Source organism: Pongo abelii, chromosome 9, assembly GCF_028885655.2.
Source record: "Pongo abelii isolate AG06213 chromosome 9, NHGRI_mPonAbe1-v2.0_pri, whole genome shotgun sequence".
NCBI classification, from domain to species: domain Eukaryota; kingdom Metazoa; phylum Chordata; class Mammalia; order Primates; family Hominidae; genus Pongo; species Pongo abelii.
In genome coordinates this window covers 76,089,373-76,111,312 of record NC_071994.2, presented here as the reverse complement: position 1 = coordinate 76,111,312, position 21,940 = coordinate 76,089,373, and the positions used below count along the sequence as shown (strand labels likewise).

The 21,940-nt window shown below is 40.7% G+C and overlaps 1 protein-coding gene across 7 annotated transcripts in view; it reads left to right on the top strand.

Annotated features, from left to right (window-relative positions):
* C2CD3 (C2 domain containing 3 centriole elongation regulator) overlaps window positions 1-21,940 on the top strand; it is a 167,537-nt gene that overhangs the window by 108,498 nt on the left and 37,099 nt on the right. For all 7 annotated transcript variants that reach the window (XM_054524808.1, XM_024254765.3, XM_054524809.2 and 4 more), the window contains 4 exons: window positions 10,850-10,988; window positions 13,711-13,775; window positions 18,803-19,008; window positions 19,997-20,130. In XM_054524808.1, the coding sequence (XP_054380783.1) occupies window positions 10,850-10,988; window positions 13,711-13,775; window positions 18,803-19,008; window positions 19,997-20,130 (544 nt within the window). The remainder of the gene's footprint in view (window positions 1-10,849; window positions 10,989-13,710; window positions 13,776-18,802; window positions 19,009-19,996; window positions 20,131-21,940) is intronic.

Genomic DNA, 21,940 nt, shown 5'->3' with positions numbered 1-21,940 from the left:
GTCTAGTGAGAGAAACACAGATTATTATACAATATGTGAGAGTTGCTGTGGTAGAGCCAGGTTATCTCTTCCTAGTTGTGAGGATTTATGACATTTTATTGGAAGAAATTAGTTGAAGCTTAAGACCGAAAAAGGAAAATGGGAGAAAGAATGAGAGATGAAAGCTATATCAGGCAGAGGAAACAGAACCCACTCCAGCCATTTTAAGCAGAGAGGAGTTTAATATGTAATATTAAGGTACTTTAAGTCATTAGAAGGGCTAGAGGAGTGAGCTCTAGGCTAAACTTTCAGGAGGGAACCACTAAATCTTTTAAGTTCAGAATACAGTGCCAAAACTGAAATCTAAGAATCAGAAGCTCTCGTCATAGCCATTGCCACAGGGCCTCTCTGCACCCAGGGACCAAATGCTAGATCAAAAAACACAATGTCTCTACATCATCATCCTTGTTATTAGCAAAAGCAGAAGGAAAAGAAAGATGTCCTCTGCCTCCTGCCTGCCTTCCAGATCTTTTGTGAGGGCATCTGATTGGTAGAGGCCAATTTGCATCCATACCCTAGCTGCAAAAGAGTCTGAGAAATGTAGCTTTTAATGCTTCCAATCTGTACAATAAAGGAGTACAATGCAATAAAAGTAGGTGGGGGTGGATGCTCAGCAAGTCAATCCACATAAATACTGTTCAGTTTCACTAAAGTAAAACTTTTAAGAAGCTAGCTCACTGGGTACTATTAGTGATATTTTATACATTTACATTAGTAATATGAATACTATTTTATTGATTTCCATTAACTGATTTTTTGCCTACTACCATTAAATTAGAATTACCTTTCCCTGTTCTTTCAAAAATATGCTTGTAACTCCTACTGCTTCCCTTGACTAGCCTTAAAAAATTTTTTTCTTTAATATGCTTGTAAACTGGTTTGGCCAAGTTGTAGCCAGTGATTGTTTTGTTTTGTTGTTTTGCTCCTCATATAGTTATTCTCTATATCTTTAATACTTTCCCGGTTCTAAGGCTCCTCTGCCTCTTGGTTCAGCCTTTTTCCAGGTCCTGCTTTGTTGGCAACTTGTACATGCCTCAGTTCTCTCCTGCTTTGTGGACGCCACTAGATCTTCCTTCCAAGGCTAGCATTTCTCTTCAGTTCTCCTTCCCAAGCTTCCTCACAAAATCTCCATTCTCTTTTCTCTTCCCATCACCCAGTTTCTTTCTTTATTATTTCCAGTACAAATGACTGAAAAAGTAATGTCATCTGGTCTGGTTTTGTGCCCTGGGTGCTAGAAGTCACAAGATTAAATAATAGCATGTCAATTTTTTAACCAAGATTTGGGAACAGAAATGCTGTTTTTCATTTATACATTTCAGATACAAATATGGTTGTATTATGGAATATAATATAAAACCTTCATGAATTTCTAAAATGAAAGACAAGCCTACTAGTGATGTTCTGCTTATTGTAGTTGTTTTAAGGCAACAGGGACTCCTACACTTCAGAGTTTAATGTTTACTCTTCTCTGAATCATTGTTACTTTGGTGGGAAATTTTGAAAAGAATTGGTCTATGACATGGTGCTGTAAATTCTTCTAGTTGTGGACTAATTTTGGTGACCATCCTTCTGTCTCTGCAGTCTCTTAAGCAGATTGACTATGATGCATGTCACATTCAAGTTTAATTGTGTAATAAAACAGTTTTCTTTCTGTTCAAAAAAAAAAAAAAAAAAGAATTGGTCTAATGGAAATTCTTTACGTTGAGAAAAACATATCAAAGCAAAGCTGTAGCTACTTTTCTTTCCCTGAAAGAAATTTTAAGTTGGAAGCTCTAACTGGGGGTATAAAGTTCAGTGATTCCACCTAGAGAGGCTTGTCAGAGTAGATGGAACTAGAACCTGTCTTTTAAAGACTACTTGTTAAATGTTTTTTTCTTTCTTTCTTTCTTTCTTTTTGACTTTTTTTTTTTATACTTTAAGTTCTAGCGTACATGTGCACAACGTGCAGTTTTGTTACATAGGTATACATGCGCCATGTTGGTGTGCTGCACCCATTAACTCGTCATTTACATTAGGTATATCTCCTAATGCTATCCCTCCCCCCTCCCCCCACCCCACGACAGGCCCCAGTGTGTGATGTTCCCCTTCCTGTGTCCATGTGTTCTCATCGTTCAATTCCCACCTATGAGTGAGAACATGCGGTGTTTGGTTTTCTGTCCTTGAGATAGTTTGCTGAGAATGATGGTTAGCTTCATCCATGTCCCTACAAAGGACATGAACTCATCCTTTCTTATGGCTGCATAGTATTCCATGGTGTATCTGTGCCACATTTTCTATTTTTTTTTATTATACTTTAAGTTCTAGGGTACATGTGCACAACGTGCAGGTTTGTTACATATGTTTACATGTGCCATGTTGGTGTGCTGCACCCGTTAACTCATCATTTACATTGGGTATATCTCCTAATGCTATCCTTCCCCCCTCCCCCCACCCCACAACAGGACCCGGTGTGTGATGTTCCCCTTCCTGTGTCCAAGTGTTCTCATTGTTCAATTCCCACCTATGAGTGAGAACATGCGGTTTTTGGTTTTCTTGTTCTTGCGATAGTTTGCTGAGAATGATGGTTTCCAGCTTCATCCGTGTCCCTACAAAGGACATGAACTCATCCATTTTATGGCTGCATAGTATTCCATGGTGTATATGTGCCACATTTTCTTAATCCAGTCTATCATTGATGGACATTTGGGTTGGTTCCAAGTCTTTGCTATTGTGAATGGTGCCACAATAAACATACGTGTGCATGTGTCTTTATAGCAGCATGATTTATAATTCTTTGGGTATATACCCAGTAATGGGATGGCTGGGTCAAATGGTATTTCTAGTTCTAGATCCTTGAGGAATCGCCACACTGTCTTCCACAATGGTTGAACTAGTTTATAGTCCCTCCAACAGTGTAAAAGTGTTCCTATTTCTCCACATCCTCTCCAGCACCTGTTGTTTCCTGACATTTTAATGATCGCCATTCTAACTGGTGTGAGATGGCATCTCATTGTGGTTTTGATTTGCATTTCTCTGATGGCCAGTGATGATGAGTTTTTTTCATGTGTCTGTTGGCTGCATAAATGTCTTCTTTTGAGAAATGTCTGTTCATATCCTTTGCCCACTTTTTGATGGGGTTGTTTGTTTTTTTCTTGTAACTTTGTTTAAGTTCTTTGTAGATTCTGGATATTAGCCCTTTGTCATATGGGTAGATTGTAAAAATTTTCTCCCATTCTGTAGGTTGCCTGTTCACTCTGATGGTAGTTTCTTTTGCTGTACAAAAGCTCTTTAGTTTAATTAGATCCCATTTGTCAATTTTGGCTTTTGTTGCCATTGTTTTTGGTGTTTTAGTCATGAAGTCCTTGCCCATGCCTACATCCTGAATGGTATTGTCTAGATTTTCTTCTAGGGTTTTTATGGTTTTAGGTCTAACATTTGAGTCTTTAATCCATCTTGAATTAATTTTTGTGTCAGGTATAAGAAAGGGATCCAGTTTCAGCTTTCTACATATGGCTAGCCAGTTTTCCCAGCACCATTTATTAAATAGGGAATCCTTTCCCCATTTCTTGTTTTTGTCAGGTTTGTCAAAGATCAGATGGTTATAGATGTGTGGTATTATTTCCGAGGGCTCTATTCTGTTCCATTGGTCTATATCTCTGTTTTGGTACCAGTACCATGCTGTTTTGGTTACTGTAGCCTTGTAGTATAGTTTGAAGTCAGGTAGGGTGATGCCTCCAGCTTTGTTCTTTTGGCGTAGGATTGTCTTGGCAATGGGGGCTCTTTTTTGATTCCATATGAACTTTAAAGTAGTTTTTTCCAATTCTGTGAAGAAAGTCATTGGTAGCTTGATGGGGATGGCATTGAATCTATAAATTACCTTGGTCAGTATGGCCATTTTCACGATATTGATTCTTCCTATCTATGAGCATGGAATATTCTTCCATTTGATTGTGCAGTGGTTTTTTATTTCATTGAGCAGTGGTTTGTAGTTCTTGAAGAGGTCCTTCACATCCCTTGCAAGTTGGATTCCTAGGTATTTTATTCTCTTTGAAGCAATTGTTCTTGGGAGTTCACTCATGATTTGGCTCTCTGTTTGTCTGTTTTTGGTGTATAGGAATGCTTGTGATTTTTGTACATTGATTTTGTATCCTGAGACTTTGCTGAAGTTGCTTATAAGGACATGGATGAAACTGGAAACCATCATTCTCAGCAAACTATCGCAAGGACAAAAAACCAAACACCGCATGTTCTCACTCATAGGTGGGAATTGAACAATGAGAACACGTGGACACAGGAAGGGGAACATCACACTCCGAGGACTGTTGTGGGGTGGGAGGAGGGGGGAGGGATAGCATTAGGAGATATACCTAATGCTAAATGACGAGTTAATGGGTGCAGCACACCAACATGGCACATGTATACATATGTAACAAACCTGCACATTGTGCACATGTACCCTAAAACTTAAAGTATAATAATAATAAAATAAAATAAAAAGAGATTTTGGGCTGAGATGATGGGGTTTTCTAAATATACAATCATGTCACCTGCAAACAGGGACAATTTGACTTCCTCTTTTCCTAACTGAATACCCTTTATTTCTTTCTCTTGCCTGATTGCCCTGGCCAAACTTACAACACTATGTTGAATAGGAGTGGTGAGAGAGGGCATCCCTGTCTTGTGCCAGTTTTCAAAGGGAATGCTTTCAGTTTTTGCCCATTCAGATGATATTGGCTGTGGGTTTGTCATAAATAGCTCTTATTATTTTGAGATACGCCCCATCAATACCTAGTTTATTGAGAGTTTTTAGCATGAAGAGCTGTTGAATTTTGTCAAAGGCCTTTTCTGCATCTATTGAGATAATCATGTGGTTTTTGTCTTTGGTTCTGTTTATATGATGGATTATGTTTATTGATTTGCTTATGTTAAAGCAGCCTTGCATCCCAGGGATGGAGCAAACTTGATCATGGTGGATAAGCTTTTTAATGTGCTGCTGGATTTGGTTTGCCAGTATTTTATTGAGGATTTTTGCATCGATGTTCATCAGGGATATTGGTCTAAAATTCTCTTTTTCTGCCAGGCTTTGGTATCAGGATGATGTTGGCCTCATAAAATGAATTAGGGAGGATTCCCTCTTTTTCTATTGATTGGAATAGTTTCAGAAGGAATGGTACCAGTTCCTCTTTGTACCTCTGGTAGATTCGGCTGTGAATCCATCTGGTCCTGGACTTTTTTTTGTTGGTAGGCTATTAATTATTGCCTCAATTTCAGAACCTGTTATTGGTCTATTCAGGGATTCAGCTTCTTCCTGGTTTAGTCTTGGGAGGGTGTATGCGTCCAGGAATTTATCCATTTCTTCTAGATTTTCTAGTTTATTTGCGTAGAGATGCTTATAGTATTCTCTGATGGTAGTTTGTATTTCTGTGGGATCAGTGGTGATATCCCCTTTATCATTTTTTATTGCGTCTATTTGATTCTTCTCTCTTTTCTTCTTTATTAGTCTCGCCAGTGGTCTGTCAATTTTGTTGATCTTTTCAAAAAACCAGCTCCCGGATTCATTGATTTTTTTTGAAGGGTTTTTTGTGTCTCTGTCTCCTTCAGTTCTGCTCTGATCTTAGTTATTTCTTGCCTTCTGCTAGCTTTTGAGTGTGTTTGCTCTTGCTTCTCTAGTTCTTTTAATTGTGATGTTAGGGTGTCAATTTTAGATCTTTCCTGCTTTCTCTTGTGGGCATTTAGTGCTATAAATTTCCCTCTACACACTGCTTTGAATGTGTCCCAGAGATTCTGGTATGTTGTGTCTTTGTTCTCATTGGTTTCAAAGAACATCTTTATTTCTGCCTTCATTTCATTATGTAGCCAGTAGTCATTCAGGAGCAGGTTGTTCAGTTTCCATGTAGTTGAGCAGTTTTGAGTGAGTTTCTTAATCCTGAGTTCTAGTTTGATTGCACTGTGGTCTGAGAGACAGTTTGTTATAATTTCTGTTGTTTTACATTTGCCGAGGAGTGCTTTACTTCCAACTATGTGGTCAATTTTAGAATAAGTGTGATGTGGTGCTGAGAAGAATGTGTATTCTGTTGATTTGGGGTGGAGAGTTCTGTAGCTGTCTATTAGGTCTGCTTGGTGCAGAGCTGAGTTCAATTCCTAGATATCCTTGTTAATTTTCTGTCTCGTTGATCTGTCTAATGTTGACAGTGGGGTGTTAAAGTCTCCCATTATTATTGTGCGGGAGTCTAAGTCTCTTTGTAGATCTCTAAGGACTTGCTTTATGAATCTGGGTGCTCCTGTATTGGGTGCATATATATTTAGGATAGTTAGCTCTTCTTGTTGAATTGATCCGTTTACCATTATGTAATGGCCTTCTTTGTCTCTTTTGATCTTTGTTGGTTTAAAGTCTGTTTTATCAGAGACTAGGATTGCAACCCCTGCCTTTTTTTGTTTTCCATTTGCTTGGTAGATCTTCCTCCATCCCTTTATTTTGAGCCTATGTGTGTATCTGCACGTGAGATGGGTCTCCTGAATACAGCACACTGATGGGTCTTCACTCTTTATCCAATTTGCCAGTCTGCGTCTTTTAATTGGAGCATTTAGCCCATTTACATTTAAAGTTAATATTGTTCATGTGTGAATTTCATCCTGTCATTGTGATGTTAGCTGATTATTTTGCTCGTTAGTTGATGTAGTTTCTTCCTAGCATTGATGGCCTTTACAATTTGGCATGTTTTTGGAGTGGCCAGTACTGGTTGTTCCTTTCCATGTTTAGTGCTTCCTTCAGGAGCTCTTGTGAGGCAGGCCTGGTGGTGACAAAAATCTCTCAGCATTTGTTTGTCTGTACAGGATTTTATTTCACTTTCACTTATGAAGCTCAGTTTGTCTGGATATGAAATTCTGGGTTGAAAATTCTTTTCTTTAAGAATGTTGAATATTGGCCCCCACTCTCTTCTGGCTTGTAGAGTTCCTGCCAAGAGATCTGCTGTTAGTCTGATGGGCTTCCCTTTGTGGGTAACCCAGCCTTTCTCTCTGGCTGCCCTTAACATTTTTTCCTTCATTTCAACTTTGGTGAATCTGACAATTATGTGTCTTGGAGTTGCTCTTCTCGAGGAGTATCTTTGTGGCGTTCTCTGTATTTCCTGAATTTGAATGTTGGCCTGCCTCACTAGGTTGGGGAAGTTCTCCTGGATAATATTCTGAAGAGTGTTTTCCAACTTGGTTCCATTCTCCCCATCACTTTAAGGTACAGCAGTCAGATGTAGACTTGGTCTTTTCACACAGTCCCATATTTCTTGGAGGCTTTGTTCATTTCTTTTTACTCTTTTTTCTCTAAACTTTTCTACTTGCTTCATTTCATTCATTTGATCTTCAATCACTGATACCCTTTCTTCCACTTGATCAAATGGGCTACTGAAGGTTGTGCATTCGTCACGTAGTTCTCGTGCCATGGTTTTCAGCTCCATCAGGTCGTTTAAGGACTTCTCTACACTGTTTATTCTAGTTAGTCAGTCGTCTAATCTTTTTTCAAGGTTTTTAGCTTCTTTGCAAGGGGTTCAAACATCCTCCTTTAGCTCGGAAAAGTTTGTTATTACTGATGGTCTGAAGCCTTCTCTCAATTTGTCAAAGTCATTCTCCATCCAACTTTGTTCCATTGCTGGCGAGGAGCTGTGTTCCTTTGGAGGAGAAGAGGCACTCTGATTTTTAGAATTTTCAGCTTTTCTGCTCTGGTTTCTCCCCATCTTTGTGGTTTTATCTACCTTTGGTCTTTGATGATGGTGACGTCCAGATGGGGTTTTGGTGTGGATGCCCTTTCTGTTTGTTAGTTTTCCTTCTAACTTTCAGGACCCTCAGCTGCAGGTCTGTTGGAGTTTGCTGGAGGTCCACTCCAGACCCTGTTTGCCTGGGTATCAGCAGCAGAGGCTGCAGAACAGCAAATATTGCAGAACAGCAGATGTTGCTGCCTGATCCTTCCTCCAGAAGCTTTATCTCAAAGGGGCACCCAGCTGTATGGGTGTCAGTCAGCCCCTACTGGGAGGTGTCTCCCAGTTAGGCTACTCGGGGGTCAGGGACCCACTTGAGGAGGCAGTCTGTCCGTTCTCAGATCTCAAACTCCGTGCTGGGAGAACCACTACTTTCTTCAAAGCTGTCAGACAGGGACATTTAAGTCTGCAGAAGTTTCTGCTGCCTTTTGTTCAGCTATGCCCTGCCCCCAGAGGTGGAGTCTACAGAGGCAGGCAAGCCTCCTTGAGCTGCAGTGGGCTCCACCCAGTTTGAGCTTCCCGGCCGCTTTGTTTACCTACTCAAGCCTCAGCAATGGTGGACATCCTTCCCCTAGCCTCACTGCCACCTTGCAGTTCGATCTCAGACTGCTGTGTTAGCAGTGAGCGAGGCTCCATGGGCATGGGACCCTCCGAGCCAGGCACGGGATACAATCTCCTGGTGTGCCGTTTGCTAAGGCCGTTGGAAAAGTGCAGTATTAGGGTGGGAGTATCCTGATTTTCCAGGTACCATCTGTCACGGCTTCCCTTTGCTAGGAAAGGGAATTCCCCGACCCCTTGCGCTTCCCGGGTGAGGCAATGCCCTGCCCTGCTCCGTGGGCTGCACCCACTGTCTGACAAGCCCTGATGAGATGAACCCCGTTACCTCAGTTGGAAATACAGAAATCACCCCTCTTCTGCGTTGCTCACGCTGGGAGCTGCAGACTGGAGCTGATCCTATTCAGCCATCTTGGAACCTCTTTCAAGACTACTTGTTAAATGTTAAACTGCATGTGGAGAGGAATAAAATCTGCGGTTCCTGAGTGTGAATTTGTTCATCAGAATGCTTTCTGTCCAGAGGGACAGACTGAGGCCCCTGGAGGAGTACTTACTGAAAGGAGCAGCGAGATAGAGAAAAGGGTGGAGCCTCAAAGATGAACTTCACCTACCAGGAGAAGTGGGAGTATGGATTTGGAGATTTTTTTTTTTTTTTTTTTTTTGAGACGGAGTCTCGCTCTGTCACCCAGGCTGGAGTGCAGTGGCGCGATCTCGGCTCACTGCAAGCTCCGCCTCCTGGGTTCACGCCATTCTCCTGCCTCAGCCTCCCAAGTAGCTGGGACTACAGGCGGCCACCACCATGCCTGGCTAATTTTTTGTATTTTTTAGTAGAGACGGGGTTTCACCGTGTTAGCCAGGAGAGAATTCTTGAGCTAGACAGTTATAAAGAAGACAAACCGGTTAGAATACACATACAGAATCTGTTCCCTGGAGCATGTCGATTATGTTTAGGACATACTTCTATTCTTTTCTGCTCTGCTCATCTCTTTTCCTTCATCTGCAATCCTGACATTCATAGCATTTTAGAGCTGAAAGTGATCTCATGAAATATATAGTCTATATTTTGTAAAGTGTCTATTATTCAGTGCTATCCAAAAGAACTTTCTGCTATGATGGAAATGTTCTGTGGCTTCAGTGTCCAGTATGGTAGCCACTAGCCCCATGTGGCTATCGAGCACTTGGAATATGGCTAGTGCAACCAAGGAAGTAAATTTTTTATCTTTAGTTTTAATTAATTTAAAGGTGAATGGCCACATGTGGCTAGTGGGTTATCTTCCTGGACAGCTCAGTTAGACTATCTAGTATCATCAGCCATCTTCATTTTACACTGTCTTAAGACAGAGTAACTTGACCAAGTCTCCCACATTGAAAACCTGATCTTGTAAAAATTAACATTAGGTATTCTCACCAGCACCCAGTATTTTACATTTGTTAACCCTGTAGTAGAGGCAATATAGGAGACAGGTTAGAGCATGGACTCTGGAGCCAGAATGCTTGAATTGGACTCTCAGTTCTACCATTTAATAAATATGTGACCAACTAATTTAATTTCTCAGTACCCAATTTTTAGAAATCTGTATGATAGAAATAATAATGATAGAAATAACAATGATAGAAATAATAATAGAAATCTATATGATAGAAATAATCAATATGATAGAAATATCTATCTTATAGGGTTGTTGTAAGGATTAAATGAGTTGATATATATAAAGTACATAGAACAGTGCCTGGCACACAGTAAGTGATATGTAAGTGTTACTTACTCTTAGTATTTATCTTAATCCTTACAATATCTTTGGAAGTATAAGTATAATATGCCCAATTTTACAGTTGAAGAAGCTGTGGCCTAGATACTTCTTGCCCAAAATCACATTGCATGTATGTGGCAGAGCTAATATTTGGTCATCTGACTCTTAGGTTTAGGACTCTTTGTAGTTCTGTCCTGTCTTTTGCCTCTCAACACAGTATTTTCCATCTTCCCACAAAGTACAGAACATGAGAAGTCACTTCTTTTTGGGGAATATTTATGAACTGAGCCTTAAAAAGACAGGGTAATAGCAGAAAGGTCACTGAAAACATTTCATCAATTGATTGATTGATTGATTGATTGATTGACGCGGTCTCACTCTGTCCCCCAATCTGGAGTGCCGTGGTGCAATCTCAGCTCACTGCAGCCTCTGCCTCCCAGACTCAAGAGATCCTCCCACCTCCTGAGTAGCTGGGACTACAGGCATGTGCCACCATGCTTGGCTAATTTTTTTTTTATACGTGGGATCTCACTATATTGCCCAGGCTGGTCTTGAATTTCTGCGCTCAACCTGTCCTCCTACTTTGGCCTCCCAACATGCTGGGATTACAGGCTTGAGCCACTACACCCAGCCTGAAAACATTTCAGACACAGGGGGATAGCTTGAGCAAAGACCCCATAGGAAGAAGAGGGCCAGGAATAGTCCTGCTTGTGCCTGTATAATCTGAGGCTTCTTGTGTACCCTAAAGTACGGTCACTGCACTGTATTCTATTTCAGGGAGCCCCTTGACAGAGCGGAAAGTGTCGATACCCAGTTGTTGTGTATCCTTTGCAACAGCCGATGAGTCATCTCCTGTATACACCCAAGTGGTTGAAAACACAGATTCCCCCATCTGGAATTTTCAACAGCAGTCAAGGTTTGTGTTATTTGTTGTTTGTCAGCCTTCCAGAATCTGCTTTTTGTTCTAAGACACAAAGTCAGAGCAAGGAGTATAACCAACACAATTTTTAAGCAGACCTGGAAAATGCTTTTCTTATCCAAGCAATTATTTAATCCTAGTGTTTATGAATTCACAGCAAGCAGTGGTTTAAAGGTTTTGTTTTAGTGTTTTTAACTCTTCTCAGTATGCTCAAAAATTATTCAGTGAGAGGACCTCTCTGTTTTAGGCACTTGGAATTAAAGATGATTAAGATACTCCATGCAATTGAGGAGTTCATGGTCTTACCTGGGAAAAAATATCAATAACAAATTACCATCAAGCTGGGTGTGGTGACACATGCCTGTAATCCCAGCTACTGGGGGAGGGGAGGGGTGGCATTGGAGGATGGTGGAGCCCAGGTGGGAGGATCACTTGAGCGCAAGAGTTCAAGACTTGCCTGGGCAATATAGCAAGACCATGTCTCAAAAAAAAAATTGTAATAAAGAGAAATAAGAAGAGGATGCTGGTAGAGCTCAGAAAAACAGATTATTTAGGACAACCTAGAAGTTCAGGGAAGGCTTCATAAATAAGACACCTCAGCTAAATATTGAAGAATGTATATAAGTTATCCAGGTGAATGAGAGTCAGAAAGATATTCCGAACAAAGAGAACTAATATCAGAAAAGGCTGTGGATTTTCATCCTTGGAAAAGACTTCTGGTGTAGTGGAAAGACCCTGGGCATTTGAACCAGAGACACTTGGCCTCCAACTCCATCTCTGTAATTTACTGACTGTGTGATCAAGTTATATAACATCTCTGAGCCACAGATTCCTCATCTGTAAAGTGGGGATCATTTTTATAAGGTCATTGTTAGGTCCAAATTAGATGACATTTAGGGCCTCATGGTACATAGCAGGTATACAACAAATGTTAGGTCTCCTTTGGGAGGCTCAAAAAATAGGAGGTAAAGTCCTGTCAGCCACTGTGCGGTGCCACTCAGATTTTATTAGGACAAAGAGGGCCGATTAAATGTGAGGGGGCTGGCATAGGAAGCCAAGAATTAAACTTTATTAAATGTGATGCAATGTTATGATAATAGTAACAAAATCATTATTAGAAGTTATACTGTGTCACCTTTTATAAAGTTTAATTCTTGTCCACCAACACTAGCCATACCCATGGTGTCTGGTCTTCTGTTTTCTCACAGTATTTGTGTACTTATTGAGTCTCAGCAGTTGGTCACATGTTCAGTGATTTGTAATCTGAGAGACTGGCCTGAGTCAGAAGCTAGAACTGCAGTGAAAACTCAGTGCTATCTATAGTGAGCTACTGAAAATTATAGAAATTCTGACCATAGTGGCCAGAGTACTTCATATAAAATATCAAATCCTCCCCAAAAGGCAGGAAACCAGAGGACTGAGCTTCTAAGTGGAGGTGACTTGTTCATTCACAACCTAAAAACCTAACCCAATTACAAAACGTCACAAACGTGATGAAGGGACATTAGCAATCTCCTGATTTCATCTCTTCACTTTACACTTGAGGAGACTGTGGCCCAGGGAGGCTACATAGTCTGTTGGTAACAGAGGCAGGATTGGAAGAAAAATGAATAATGGCACTATTTATAATTCCTTTATCACAAAATTGTTTCCTTTGATCTTCATAGCAACTTGCACGTCAATAGTATTATCCCATTTAACAGGTAAGAGAACCAGGCCTGGAAGAAGCTAAGTGCATGGCCAGAGTCACTCAGGTGATAATAGCAGAGCTAGAATTCAGAGGTGAATCTTTTGATTCCCAGCTAGAATTAGAATCTCTGACCAATATTTGTTTCACTTTAGCACCGTGCCGCTCATTGGTCGGGAAGTAGGCTCTATTCACTTCCCCAGTGGTGTTTGGGGAATGAAATCAAGCCTCTTGGTTTTCTCTAGATCTCCATCTTACTTACCTGGAGCACTGGCACCTGGTTTGGAACTTTCCAAAGCGTTGTCACTTAAAACTGTAATTTATGTAATATATAAATGTATTGGAGGTGTTCAGTGGATTCCACTTCAGCTTCTTTATCTGGTGTGAAAGTTAGGCATTTTCTTATTTTGTTGCCTTGCCTCTGCATGGTGTAGCATTGAGGTCAGGCAAGCCAGGGTTCAAATCCCAGCCCTACTACTTACTGACTCTTAAGTGACCTCAAGCAAACCATTTTACTTCTCTGAGCCCAACCTTATTATCTGTAAAATAAGGATAATAATGTCCATGTTATAGGCTTTTGTGCAGATTAAATGTATATGAAACACGTGGGGCCATGCCTGGCCCAAGGTAGGCACTCAATAAATGTTCTTTTTCTCCTCCTCTTCCCTTCTCTCCATTCTCTCATTCTAAGGCATAAGCGGAATCCTTACCCATTCCAATAAAACTCTTAAACGCATGTTGAGGAACTTCTTTTCCATACTTCCTCCTCTGTCTTAGGGAAACTTTGGGAGTGGTGGGGAGGAAATGTTGTGTCAGGGGAGCCTGTTTTCAAGTCTTGGCAAGTTACTTCACCTCTCTGAGCGTCCATCCCCTCATTTTAACTGTGAAGATAAAAATATATCCTAGAAGATGGCTAAGAAGAAATAGTGTTGGGAAAGTGCTTTGCAAATTACAAGATATTCTTCAAATCTAAGTTTTATACTACAGGAAGTTCCTATACACTTTGTTTATAGTGGTTGTTTTTCTTAATAGGCTATCAAAAGAGCTGCTTCTGGACCCACAACAAACCCTGGTCTTCAAAGTTTGGCATAAAGGAGGTATGAACTCTTTTACAAGAATATCTGCTTGCTTATAAAAATAAGCTCACATCCTGTTAACAATTTACCATTCCTTTTTATTTTTTTCAAACCAAGTGAAGCATTCCCGACAGTGCTGGGAATGCAGATATATGGTAGAGGGTAATCCCCCAGAAGGCCACATTATTCTCTTGTAAAAAAAAATTTTTTTTTTTGAACAAGATCTTGCTCTGTCACCTAAGCTGGAGTGCAGTGGCATGATCATCTCAGTCTCCTGAGTAGCGGGGACCACAAGCGCGTACCATTATGCCTAGCTAATTTTTCTTTTTTTTTTTTTTTTTTTTTTTGAGACAGAATCTTGCTGTGTCGCCCAGGCTGGAGGGCAGTGGCATGATCTTGGCTCACTGCAAGCTCCGCCTCCCGAGTTCACGCCATTCTTCTGCCTCAGCCCCCCAAGGAGCTGGGACTACAGGCGCCTGCCACCACGCCCGGCTAATTTTTTATGTTTTTAGTAGAGACAGGGTTTCAGCGTGTTAGCCAGGGTGGTCTCGATCTCCTGACCTCGTGATCCACCCGCCTCAGTCTCCCAAAGTGCTGGGATTACAGGCGTGAGCTCCTGCACCCGGCTGCTAATTATTTTTTTGTACAGACAATTTCTCACTATGTTGCCAGGCTCTAACTCCTCTATCTCTAACTGCTGGGCTCAAGCAATCTTCCTGCCTCGGCCTCCCAAAGTGCTGAGACTACAGGCGTGAGCCACCATACCTGGCCTATTCTCCTACAGAATTCAAGTACTTAAAAATTATATAATTTTGTTTGACTACCTGCTTAGTGCAGAAATCCAAGTACATTTCAGTCTTTCCTGTTGTATCTGTCAACCATCATAATGTACAGCCTGCCACATACAAGTGGTTTCCCCCCACGTTTGTATGATGATATTAAGCCTTCTGTTGACTCTGGCTTATTAACCAAGACCCTTGCATTTTCAGGTAGTACACAAGAAGAGAGTCTAACCACATATTTTTTCTTATTTTAAGAACCTTCCCCAGAGGGATGTGCTGATGTTATGGTCTTTGGACCCAGTTTTATTAAGAGGCATAACACAGCAACATTAGGAGGCTTGACTCTGAAGCCAGATTCTTTGGATTCAAATGCCAATTCTGCCCCTTACTTTAGCAGTGTGACCTTGGGTAAATGACTTATCTGTGCCTATTTCCATATCTATAAAATTGAGGCTAATAATAGTACCTACTTCATAGGGTTTTTGGAGAATTAAGTAAGGGCCTGACACTTAGTAAATAGCATATCAGTTTTTCTTGTTTTTATTACTGAGCAATAATGTGCTAAGAACTTTACAAACTCTCTAATTCTTGACAGTAAAAATGAAATTAGTCTAATTTTATAGCTGTAAAAGCTGAAGCCCAAGGAAATTTGGTGGCTTGACTAAGGTCATATAGCTATTAATTGGTGGAGCCAGTATTTGAACCCAGTTCTTACTGGCTGTACAGCCTTCACTGTTTGTACTTCACCATGCTAGTAGGATTGGAAAACTTGGAAAATTGAAGTGATGAGGATGTCTAACCATCTCACAGCTTAGAAGATTTTGTCTCACTAAATCTCACCTCTAAGTCTAGCTTCTTTAAGATTCCAGCTAGGCCCTGATTTCCAAATCTTGATTTATTTTGAGTCACCCACACAGCCTACAGAGTCACAGTTTTTTGTTCACCAGTGGTGATTTTTGGAGCTAACCTCAAACCCTAGTAAAGACCTGAGAGAAATCAGAGTGTAAAGGGAATTGACTGACCTTTCTCTCTCCGCCTGTGCTCCTGTTGGTGAGTGCTGCTGTGAGTCCCTTGTTTTGATGATGAGTTCTATGTTGCTGCTTTGGATTCACTTAGTTCCTCCACTGCTACCCAACCTCATAAATACAGCAAGAGTCTGAATCAACACAAGGAATTCTTGCTGTATTTAGCTGGGCTCCACCCTCCTTTCTAGGCTTTTTCTCTCTTCTCTCTAAAGTACCACAGAGATTCTCAAGCAGACCAGGGTTCACAATTCAGCACTTATTTTAGCAGGAAAAAGAGAATAAACTTTGGTCTTATGCAGACCTGGGTTCAAATCTTGGCTCTGCTGTTTACTATAATAACTATGTGGCCCGAATTAAATCACTTCACCTCTTTCCTGTTATCTTTCTTATTTATAAAATTAGAATAATAGTACTGGCCTTGCAGAATTTGTGAGGATTAGAGATAATATATGTAAAGTACTTGGCACATAATTGTTGCTTAATAAATGGAGCTATTTTTATTATTATGTGTACTATGTGTCAGGTACTATGCTAGGACTATTGGAGTGTAGAGAATAAAATACATTCCCTACCTTCCAGGACTTCAAGAGGGTCTTAGTAAGATCTGGTCATAAATGAAAGTGAGGAAAATGCCTAGACCACACTGACCACTACTCAGTGTATGTAGATGTCTCTCTCCCCTTAACCCATTTATGCCTGGTGTTCCATTATTGGAACGCTAAGCTTGTGGGAGTTATTTATATCCTACTGCTCAAGGTCATTACCAAGGTCTGATTTTTTGCAAAAAAATTTGCAGACTCCAGCATAAATGGGTTAATTCTATCATTTCCACACAAACTCAACACATCTAGTATGGCAAGTACTCAAATCCAACCAAGCTGTGTTCAGCAGATATTTTATTTAAGTTTCTATTCTGTGCCAGGCACCATGCTAAGTACTAGGGATACAAAGATAAAATAAAACAGGCATGATCCCTATCCTCACAGAGCCTACAGTCAGTGTGGGACATAAAAAGTACAGTGTAGTATGATTAGACAAATACAGGGTACTCTGATAGGAGATGTCTAACCCAGACTTAGGATGTCAGAGGAGGCTTCTGGAGCACACCTGAGCTGAGGAATGAAGGGGCAAGATTTACTGTAGTCAGAGGGGAAAACAAATACAAAGTCTCAAGTCAAGAAAGAGTTGAGGGAAGTTCTTGATGACTAGAATATTAACAGCAAAGGGAGAATGGTGGATTGTCCTGTTAATCCGATGTTAAATTTAACTCTTCCAAGCCATTCCTTTTCTCCGTGATCTGCTTAGCCAAAGCACTCCTCAGGTATGTTTAGGATGTACCTACCTTCATTTTAGGCAGAACCCTCCATCATACTTCATCCCCAGTGGGTAGGAATTACTTGACCCCCACTCTGGGGAATACAGCTTCAAGTGTTTGTAGAATCGAAAACTTTCCAAGTTGAAAGGGATCTTTTTTTTTCTTTTTTGAGACAAGATCTCACTTTGTTTCCCAGGCCGGAGTACAGTGGTAGGATTATGCTCACTGCAGCTGTGAACTCCTGAGCTCAAGCAGTCCTCCCACCTCAGCCTTCCAAGTAGCTGGGACTACAGACATGCACCACTATACCCCACAAATTTTGTTTTGTTTTGTTTTGTTTTGTTTATAGATGGGGTCATGCTATGTTCCCCAGACTGGTCTCGAACTCTTGACCTTAAGCAATCCTCCCTCCTCAACCTCCCAAAGTGCTGGGGTTACATGCATGAGCCACCTGCTCAACCAAAGGGGATCTTGAATCTGGTTCAGTACTTCTCATTATATGTGTGTGACTGAGGCTCAGGGAGTTAGAGGAATGTGTTTTCCAGTCAAAGCCATACCTAGATTTGCTATTGTGGCACACTGCTCCTTTGTCCCGCTCTAGGTTGGCCAGTTTACTTGTGTTTTCAGTGAATATTTATCAAGTTTTTCATGCAGGAAGGTGTTATGCCAGGTATGGAGAGTGTAGGGAACATAGTGTAATACCTTTTCTCATCTTTTAGCTAGGTTCCAGTCTAAAGGACAGCAAGCTGTCCAAACAAATGTTATGTAGTATGTGATGAATTTAGTGTCACCAGGAATGTGCCCAAGGAACTGTGGGAACTTCACGATTACTCCTCTGGAAAATATGCATTCCTTGATTTATTAAGCAGTTTATAGACCTACAGTTGTATCAGTGTTTGGTAGATCCAGCCTTTGATTTCACTATACAGAATGGAGCCTATATAAAATAGAAATTCATGAAGTGACAGAGACCTGTGTGTCCCCAGCTACTTCATGTCAGAAATGAGGAATAAGTAGCAAAGAATATGAGAATGAAGGTCATTGCATGGTAGCTTGTCCAATAAAAAGAGAATCTTCTCAGTCATTAAGGGCAGCCCCTTTACCATATAGAGAAGAGCCTGAGCCCAGGCTCATTTTGCACCCTAAACTGTTCTCCAGGGAGTTGTTTTTCCTTTTTAATTTGTGTCACTTTGTTCTTAATTAAATATAATACATATGTAGAAAATTTGGAAAATATAGGGAAGTATAAATAGGAAAATGCAAATCTCTCATAATTCCGTAATTGCAAGACATTACTGCCCTGAGAAAAATCACTGAGACATGGTAGCCTAGGAAAAATAAGTTCTTAAGTTTAGTGTTATTTTCTAATTGCCTATATCAAGAGGACTAGCTAGGTGGGGTGGCTCACGTGTGTAATCCCAACACTTTGGGAGGCCAATGCAGGAGGATCACTTGAGGCTGGGGGTTCAAGACCACCTGGGCAACATAGTGAGACCCCATCTCAACAAAAAAATTAAATTAAAAATTAGCTGGGCATGGTGGTGTGTGCCTATAGTCCTAGCTACTTGGGAGACTGAAGAGGGAAGATTGCTTGAGTTTGCGAGTTCTAGGCTGCAGTGAACTATGATCATGCTACTGCACTGCAACCTGGACATCAGAGTGAGACCCCATCTCTTTCAAAATGAGAGAGAGAGAGAATGAAGTGCAAGCCTGCCAGCTTTTTCCCACCATACAGAAAGGGAATTCCTAACAGGGAAGGCAGGCTTTGGTTGCCATTCCCTCTCAACTTCATTATCTGTCTTCTCTGATGGCTTTGGGATCACTAAACTCCTCCATCCCCTGAATCAGCTTCTCTGTGTGCACCCTCTAATCTCAGTGGCAGGACATACCTAGCCACATTGCCCAGCTCTTCTCTTTCCTCTACAGATGAGGAGAGGGTGATCGGCTTTGCCTCGGTGGACCTCTCCCCACTTCTGTCTGGCTTCCAGTTTGTCTGTGGCTGGTACAACATCACAGACTTCAGTGGAGAGTGCCAGGGGCAGATAAAAGTTGCTGTCTCCCCTTTGGAGAGTTTGATACACTTCAAAGAAGAAAGGCAAGCAAGGCGTGGAGTGGAGACCTCAAAATCACTGGTATGTATGGAGATTCACATCCCTAACCAATACGAATTGTACTGACCTGTAAGAACATCCTTTACTCATGTTTGGCACTTTCCAGCTTATAGAATACGTTATATACTATTTGTGTCTTGTAACAACCTCCTGACCTTTTGGGGTGATGAAAATGTTCTGGAATTAGTAGTGATGGTTACACAACTTTGAATACACTGAAAACCAGTGAATTGAGCTTTTTAAAAGGATGAATTGTATAATACATTAATTATATCTCAGTTTCCAAATAAAACAAGGTTGTCATATACAATCTGAAACTCTATCAATTGACTTGTTTTTCAACTCTGTTACATTGATATCATTAGTCTTTCATTTAAAAAAATAATTGAAAGAATGTGAAGAGGGGAATTGATCACAGTAAGCACAGAACTCTTTCAAGGAGTTTAACTGTAAAAGAAAGAAGAATTTCCCAGACTATCAAAAATACGGGAGCTCTATCAAGGCAAAGACTATGTTTTCTATTCATCTCTCTGTCTCTCGTGCCTGGCCCAGGGTCTGGCACAGAGTGGTCATCCATAAATACTGAATGAAAGCGTGCATAAGAAAACAGAGTTCATTGGTCCCTATATAGGAAGGTCATTTCTTCAGCCCAACCCTGGTAGTCCTAAGACAAGAAATTTCACAGCTAGATTATCCTCATGTGTAAGGTAAATGTAAAATGATATCCATCCAGGCATTTACAGTGTATTAATAGCTGGAGGAACAAGAGCATAAATATAGATAAAGCAACTGAAAAGCAATCTGATAGCATAGTCTGTAAAATGAGTATAATAATAATACTTGCCTCATAAGATTATGAGAAAATGTATGTAAATTGTTTAGCACAGTGTTTAACACAAAGTATTCAGTAAATTAAATGCACACAATAAATTTTACAAATTTATTTATATACTGCTTTGTTACGAATGGGTTTATGGTGACAAGCGTACCGTTTTTCTTGTGTTTACAGATCCCAATATACAGTCCCTTTTCCTTCCCTGCCTCTGATATGTATGCTGCATTCTCCAGCCACATGACAAGGCAGACCCTAGACCAACTTGCTCATGCCTCCTCAAAGGAACTTGATTTCTCGTCTCCTGGGAGGTGAGTGGATTCTTGATGATGAGAAGAAATGGGGTTAAAAAATGGAAGTGTGTGAACTGGCTTATCATTTCTCTCTTTCCTTTATTAGAGGAAAAAACAAGACAGGGTAAGAGCTTTGTTGATCTTCTGTCACAACTCCAAAAACCCCAAGATCCTATGAAAACAAAGTTGTTATAAGATAGGAGCTAGAATTTGTACTGCTATCAGAAGGGTCACTTCAGTACAAGGGACAAGTTTCTGTTATCCTCAAAGGCCTTTAACCTTTATCCCTAAAGTCAGTCATCAGCTATGTGAGAAATACATCTTCTTTCCCCTCCTAAAACTATGTGCCAGTTTATTTTACAAAAAGCAACTGGTCCATCATTTTCACTAAGCCAGCCTTGAACATGCATATGGCTCTCAGGGCTAGAGCATGTTCCATCCTATACAAGGATAGGGTCTAAGAATAAGGTTGCTGCTTTCCATTCTACCTCTTTACAGGCCCTAGTACCATTGAAGCACCCCGCTGCCTACACCAGAGTCTTTCCTATGTCTTTCTCTTCAGCTCAGGGAAAGGGCAAGGAATCTTCCCCTACAGCAGCCCTTCCTACAAGAGCAGTTACTGAGCAGACCCTTTTATTCCAAGAAAACGCGAATATCATGTAACCACTCTAATGCCCAATTCGGGGCTATATAGTTTTCTACTTGATCACCACATGAAGAGATCCTTGGTCCTCTGTACAAAGAGAGCTATGTATCTGTCAATTCCTAGGTCCCAGATTTTAGATAATTCCTTTGTTATCTCTTTTATAAGTGTCACTTTGACCATACCCAATCAGTGGAACACATGGGTAGGATGAGGGTATCTCTAGTGCCCACGCTTTAGTAATTTTAAAAGCTAAAAGTTTAATGGCTTGCCTTTTGTCCACATAAAGATGTCCCCGTTACCACTTCAGAAGGGCCACATCAAAGTGTCATATTATATACAGACAGCCATTTAAGGCTAGGCTATAATTCCCTCTCTAACCATCTTACCAGAGATCCAGCTCTTCCTGACCCTGCCCTGCTCAAGGGACAGGGTGGTGAAGTGGGCTGTGAGGTCAGACAGATCTGGAATCCTATCCTGGCTTTACCACTTACTATCTACATGTGACCTGAGGCTAATTACTTTAGTTTTCTGAGCTTTAGCTTTCTAATTTGTAGGATGAAAATAATATAGTACCTCAAGGGCTGTTATGAAGAGTACATGAGAATAACTCACTTTTATATGGACTTTATATACATTAGCTCATTGGGTTTTCACAGCAGCCTTAAGAGAGAGGTTTTATTACTAATAATACATGCGAAATGCCTAGAACAGCAGTTTCCAAACTTTCTGGTCTTTGTGCTTTATTTTTAATAACCAAAAACTGTAAACAACTCAGGTGTCCATCAACAAAGAGGTGAACAAATAACCAAATTGTGGTGTATACATACAATGAAATATTAATACTACTCAAAAATAAGAAGAAATGTATTATTGATAGACAACAAAATGAATATCAAAATAATTATGCCAAGGAAGATAAGCTAGATGAAAAAGAGTACATTAGACCAGCCATGGTGACTCAGGCCTTTAATCTCAGTGCCTTAGGAGGCTGAGATGGGAGGATCACTTGAGGCCAGGAGTCCAAGACGATCCTGGACAACATAGTGAGACCCCATCTCCATAAAAAAATTTAAAAATTTGCCTGCCTGTAGTCCTAGCTACTCAGGAGGTTGAGGCAGGAGGCTCACTTGAGCCCAGGTACTTAAGGGTACAGTGAGCTATGATCACACCACTGCACTCCAG